The following is a 6,521-nucleotide window of genomic DNA, read 5'->3' as shown; positions in this document are numbered from 1 at the left end:
CACGGACATGGGAACAGGGCTGCCATGCCCCCTGTGCCTCCCAACCCCCTCTGGCCAGCCTCCCCATGGCCCCCACGCTCCCCTGGGAATTTCTTCCCGTCCTTGGTGCTTGTGGAGGAGATTGTTTTGAGCAGCACAGACTGTGGAGCTCATTGTCCCCCATGCAACACCTGCATGTTCTTCGGGGCTCGTCATCTCAGCAACAGCCTGCGGGGCCTTGTTTTCACCCGTCTGTGGCAGAGGAGGAGGGGAGAGGCAAAGTGGCCTCTTTGTGTGGCTCTGCTGCTCGCTGGCAGCCAGCTCTGACATCATGCCCGTCTTTTTCTTCTGCTGCTCCTCCTTTTTTTTTTTTTTCAAGTGGGCGCTGAATATAGCTGCACACTCAGAAGGGCTGTCCCCGGGCTGCTCCTGCCATGCCAGGGATCCTCCTCCTCTGCCTGGTGGTTGGTACGAGTCCACATATCCCAAATCTGAGGGATTGACTCCAAGGAGTCCTATTGGTGCCTGTGGAGTTTRAGAGCACAGCTGGAAGTCCTAAAATCAGCTTTATGGGGCCTGCCTAGGACATCCCAATCATGAACAGTCRTGCTGGAATGGGACCTTCATCCCTGCCCCGGACCTTGAGTCACATATTTGGGCTTGGAAAAGTGAAAGGAAAGTGGTTTTTTCCTGCCCATGAATGAAATTTTAGTGCCAGAGGGGTCTGCTCTGATGGATGTGCCCTGTCCRGGATGGGGACACCCAGCAGAGCTGCCCTTTGACACAAAAGCCACGAGTTTTGGGTTCCAGTCATGGAGAACCACGCTGCAGATCAGCCCTGCTGCATGGCTGCAGATGTGGGGGCAGGAGGATTATCCCTAAAAACCCCAAAGGGCAAGAGGGTGACAGGACCAGCACACATGTGGCAAATTGAGGTGACAGTGTTGGGTAACTGCTGGGAAAGAGCCTGTGCTGCAGTGTCCCACTAGGGTTTGGGGTCTGCTGTGCCACCATCCCATCCCAGCAGAGCTGCAGTGGTCACAAGGGAGGAGAACAGATGGGAGGGGATGATGGGATGATGGAGAGTCATGGTGCTCCATAAGGCAGGTTCCCCTCGGCCTCAGAACATGATTTTCCCACTAGGWAGATCCTGTGAGGAAAGGAAATGTGAGAGATCACCTCTCTCACGTTTGTGTCACAGACACACTGGCAGACAAATGTTCTTTGGGTCAGATTTGGACCAAATCTTACTGATTTTCACTCCTCTGAGCTCTGAAGCACCTACAGGTGAACTGATTTACTCGTGTCACTGATGCCCTGAATGGTCTGGGMTGGGATCAGCAGCCTGGCCACAATGTTGGAGTCACATTTCCAATCATGTTCTTCTTGTCAGATAACAAATGAAGAATAAATAAGCTTCTTTTGCATCTAAGTTGCTTTTTTTTTAAAAAAAAAAAAAAAGCAAACCACCCCACATTTTCATTTACAAAGCCCATTTTTTTTCCAGGCTGATCAGCAAGGCAGTCCCTTTGGAACAAGAATAATGTACAGAGTTTAGGACTTTGACATTATTTAAGCTGATTGATGATCTGTTAGTTGCAAAATGAGGTGTCACCATTCCAGAGCATTTAACAAGCATGGATCAGGCCCTGAAAGATAAAACACTGACTTGAAATCCATTATATTCTAGAAGTAACATGCCCTGGACTGTTCTTATTCACCCTCCAGCCACTGAACTCTCATTTGTGGTTTCCACAACCTCACAGGCTCCAGATATTTTCTCTTAGGGGAGAGAAACTCGCAGGACTCTGGTTAAAAAAAAAAAAAAAAACAGGCCCCAAAACACTCCCTAATGCAGCAGAAATAGGGAATGGGATGCAAACAGGGGGGTTGGCCCCATGGAAAACTTCATTTGCTGTCAGGGAAGGGACAGCAGTTTGTCACTGAAATCTGTTATAAAGGAAAACAGGGATTGAAGCACAGCATGGAGCCAAAAAAAAAAAAAGAAATTATATATATAAAAAGTTGAAAACTGGCCAGGAAAACAATGGGCTCAGATATTCCATTGATTTTTCTGTCTGCTGATAATCACAGAGTGCAACCTGTGTGCACRCCCTGCTATCCTGCTGCTGATGTGTTTATGGCTTTGCTTGATCCTATCTGAGCGAGAGAATTGATTTATTGCTGAAAACAACCGTCAGCAGAGGTTTGCTCTGACTGGTATGAAAACATTTCACACGTTGGTGTTGATGGAAAAACCCTGGCCCAGCCCGTGGTGTTGATATTAATTTGGAGGACCCCTTGCTGGTCACCAAGGGGGCATTTTCCTGATGGAGTAGAGGGACTCAGACACTGGAAAATGAAATATATATTAGTGGGGATTGCTACTACAAAATAAGCCATTGTCTACCAAATATAGGATGTAATGGGYTTTTCTGAAGACTGCATTTTACTTGTAAACCCACAGATATCAAGATAAAAAGATTGCCTTGAACATAGAAAAAAAAAGAAAAGGTATCTATTTTTTTCAACTAAATGCTTTGAAAGAGAAATCTGTGTGACTTTGAGTCAGCAACTCAGAATGGTTAAATTTAGATGTGAAAGAAAAGTATTCTTTCTTCTGCAGAAAGCCTTTAACTTACTGTTAAGGAATTTGGCAGGGACTCACTGTCCCTTGAGTTAAAGCAATCCTGTTCCCTCTCCCCCAGCTCCCCAAGCACCTTCTGTGCTTCTTGTCTCTGYTCACGTCCATCTGACTCAAATATGMCTGTAATGTGGAATATTAAGGGTTTCAGCTACTGAAAATCCACAGTTCAAAAAGCTTTGGAAACACTGGGAGCTGGGATGTGTCCCTGTGGATTCACTGCAATCTGATGGAGCAAGGACATTCAWGTCAAGCAGTGCTGAGAGGATTTTTTAGGTAGAGGCAGATGCYTTTACAAGATTGTCTGCTCCAGCTGCAAAAAGCAGACAAGATTTCCATGCATGTGTGCCCCAAAGCAGGCCTGGTTTCCCAACTAACTTGATTGTTCTAATAGAAATATTCCTTCTTTATTTTTCTGCTGGAATATATTTGCTACATCATCTCTACTGTCTGTAAGGTTTTTTATTTAGAGAGAGGCAAAGGATGTCACAGCACTAGCACAAGAGAAGGGATAATAACTTCCATCCACACTCCTTTTCCACCTAGACAACCATTTTAGAACCTGAAATTTGCCCTAAAATGTCTTTCCCAAATCTATTTGGGTTTCTTGGCAAATCACCTTTTTGTTCAGCCTTTCCCCGTGGTACAACCAGAAGGAGATTTGAACCCACAGAGAGCTATTGCAATGCTGACTTGTCCTTTTCCCATCCCCTCTGAGGATTTACAGCCCAACCTAATCTATGCAGAGCAATGAAACCCAGCCCCATCCCAGGGCATTCCTCTTGCTCAGCAGCAAGAGGGGTCAGTGACAGCAGCTGGTGGCCTCTGAGGACAGAGAGGTCAAGTGAACCCATGCAAAACCCTTGGCTTGTGTTTCGCAGCTTTCTGGTATTGTCAGCACTAAAATAAGGTGGTTTTACATGTAGTGGAGCCACAGGCACAAGGGATGCCATTGTGTGAGCATCCCTGAGAGCTCTTCTCACCCCAGTGCAAGTGTTTTCTTSGGTCCTGTCTTGTGGGGGAGGGTCTGGAGAGATAAGGCTCTTATAGTCTATAGACAAAAATATATATATATTTACTGCTGACAGAGAAAGAAAAGATGATTGTGTTTTTTCGGACAACAAAGCAGCTTTGTTCCCAGARCCCATTAGAATGCTTTGTGGATTCCCAACTGATACATTTTTGTTTGAAAGCGTTGGAGGTTCATGAGCTGTTTGCAGGACCACTCCACACGCAGGAGAAAKGCTCTTCTCCCCTCCCTGCCTTCTCCAAAATTCCTTCCAAAGCTGCGGGGCCCTTCCTTTGAGGAGGCCCAAAATTATTTCTGGCTTTATAAGCATCCTTCAAATGTTCTTCTCTTTTCCATAAGAAAATATTTTCTCTCACAATAACTGCAGCTTTGGGGATGGGTTTTTTTTTTCTGTACCGGCCAGGAGCTACGGTTTGTTCTCTGCTCTAACTAAACAATTTTATTTTTAATCTCACCCCTTTCTTTTTCCCTCTTGCAACCTTAACTTTCTGACACTGCCTCCAGATACCTTTTAACACGGTCGGTGGAAATCTGTAACGCTGCCACGGTCCTGTTATTGTTTTGCTCTGATTCCCTGATAGCCACAAGGATGGAGTCCTGCACAGCTTGTCCYGGAGGCAAGTAAATATTGACAGAATAATTCTTCTCAGATGTACAGGCCATCAAGGAGTATTGTTTTAGGACCTGCTCCTGGGAGGTGATTAACACCATCAACTCCCGTTGCCCTTGATGCAGGTGGGGACTCTGTGGGGACTGTCTCCCTCGMATGTCACCTCCCAGCACCACTGCAGCTGCCTTCCTGCTTTTTGGGAAAAAAACAAACAAAAAAAACCTATGGAATATCGAGTGAAATGAGAAGCCTGCAGTTATTTTTTGACCCTCTGTAKTCTCTAGGTAGAATCCTGTTTTCGCTTCTGCAGACCCTTCAGGTCCCATTTTTATTTAATTCAGTAAATGGAGAGCCTTGCTGGGTTTGTCCCTGTCGCTCRATAGAAATTTTCCACAGAGAAGTGGAATCTGTTTTCCAGAGTTGTGAGACATTTCCTTTTCCATAAAAAAACTCCAACAATGCTGAACTGCTGCTTATTTTGTCCCTGCTCATTTTCTGCTCATATTTCATAAACTCTACTCTGCCTTGGATTGCTGGGGKTTTTTTGGTAAAGTTTTTGTGACCGTTCAGCAGAGCCACTGCAACGATGAGGATTGACACGGGCTGAGGACACAGCACATGAGTCCTTGTGGAAATAGGGATTTAAACCAGTTCACTCTGGGCCATGGATTTTACCCTCTCACTGATCTGTATGGTTTTCATGATTTTCATGGTTTTCCTTCATATCTAATCTATTCCTAATTCTACAGCTCCCCAGAACATCAGTTTCAGGGACGACTCTCATTTTTCCCTCTTAAAGATATTTCTGGGGAACAAACCTGCTTCCCTTCTAATAAATACATCAGATTGTGTCTGTTTTGAGATGTTGGTGCCTGAGAGAGATGGCTGCTCTCTCTCCACCTCTCTCTTATGAAGCTCTCCTGCTTGGAGATCTCTTGAACCCAGCCCTGCCACCGCTGCTCCTGGCTCCCACCACGGTGCTGGAATGGCCTGAGATGGCTTTTCTCTCTGTCCCAACGTGCTGTGTGTTCCATGTGACACTCTGGAGTCCCCTSCAGCTCAGACCCCTAACCCTGTCCTTCCCCTCTGTCCCCAGCCATGTGCGGYGTGGTGGCCACCATCTGGTTCCCGGTGTGCGCCCACCGCGAAACCACCATCATGAGCTTCGGCTACTCGCTCTACACGGGCTGGATCGGCTCTGCCCTCTGCCTCTTTGGGGGCTGTGTCATCGTCTGCTGCTCGGGAGACGCTCAGACCTTCGGGGAGAACCGCTTCTACTACGGCTCGGGCTCCAGCTCGCCCACCCACGCCAAGAGCGCTCATGTGTAGATGCCCCCAGCTGCCGTCGGATGCTTTGGCCGGTGCGTTCGTGTGCCCTGGGTTCGCTTCTGCTGACACRCAAGGCTGTCAGGCTCCCAGGGGGAGATTTAGAAAAGCAGCACAAATGTCTGGTAGTTTGAAGCATTATTCTCCCCGTCTATTTCCCCCCCCAGTTTCTCTAGAAAGACAGCTCCAGCCAGCCCTACCTCTTGGTCCTTCCTCCCCGTTTTGTCCCGACCGCCTGCCCCATCTTCTTTCAGCCGGGATGGTTTGGGGTTGTCACGTGGGTTTTAGGGATTTTAGTTTATCTTCTAGCTCCCCTGGTTGCAGGAGAGTTTAAAGCAATWAAACAGAAGTGAGAGAGACACTTTCCCATTGTTAGGAGGACTCTGACAGCTTCTCCCCCCACCTCACTGTTTGCTCTCCCCTGCCCAAGGTCACTGCTCTGGCACCGGGGAGAGAGGGTAGGGAGGAAGGCTGTCCTCTCCCACCGGGCAAATGTTTCTCTTCGGGAACAAGAGGAGGGGATTTTTCTGCCTTTCTCTGTAAATACTTTTGTACGAGTCTGATCGTTTTAGTAACAGTATTTCCCTCACCCCCACAGTCATCAGTATGAAGGAAACCGAACCCAAAGGTCCTAATGACATGATAGATAACAGTGCCTTTTTAAATAGTTATAAATGACTTTGGGGGCTCTAAACCCTGCCCTCTGGTTTAGTTTCTTTTTTTTTTTTTTTTCTTTTGTACAGATCAGTTACTAAAAAATGTATTTTTTACTTTTTTTACTCCTTTCTTTCTTCCTCTAAGTTTGTGTTTCATCTTGCCTCGTTAAAGCAGCACATTTTAACATGCAGTATAATGTACCTGTTACAATTCTGGTGAGTACTGATGATGCCTTTGTACTTTCAGTGAAATACTGTACAATAAATAACAGAGTA

At 46.5% G+C, this 6,521-nt stretch overlaps 1 protein-coding gene across 1 annotated transcript in view; it reads left to right on the top strand.

Moving 5' to 3' along the window:
* CLDN11 (claudin 11) overlaps positions 1–6,521 on the top strand; it is a 10,406-nt gene extending 3,885 nt beyond the window's left edge. Inside the window, exon 3 of the mRNA XM_057369401.1 lies at positions 5,360–6,521. Coding sequence (XP_057225384.1) covers positions 5,360–5,592 — 233 coding nt within the window. The 3' untranslated portion in view covers positions 5,593–6,521. The remainder of the gene's footprint in view (positions 1–5,359) is intronic.

The sequence above is a fragment of the Malurus melanocephalus genome, unplaced genomic scaffold (assembly GCF_030028575.1).
Source record: "Malurus melanocephalus ecotype Western Australia unplaced genomic scaffold, MMel_1.1 scaffold_108, whole genome shotgun sequence".
Classification (NCBI taxonomy): domain Eukaryota; kingdom Metazoa; phylum Chordata; class Aves; order Passeriformes; family Maluridae; genus Malurus; species Malurus melanocephalus.
The sequence above is the reverse complement of the archived record's forward strand: the minus strand, read 5'-3'. Positions and strand labels throughout refer to the sequence as shown.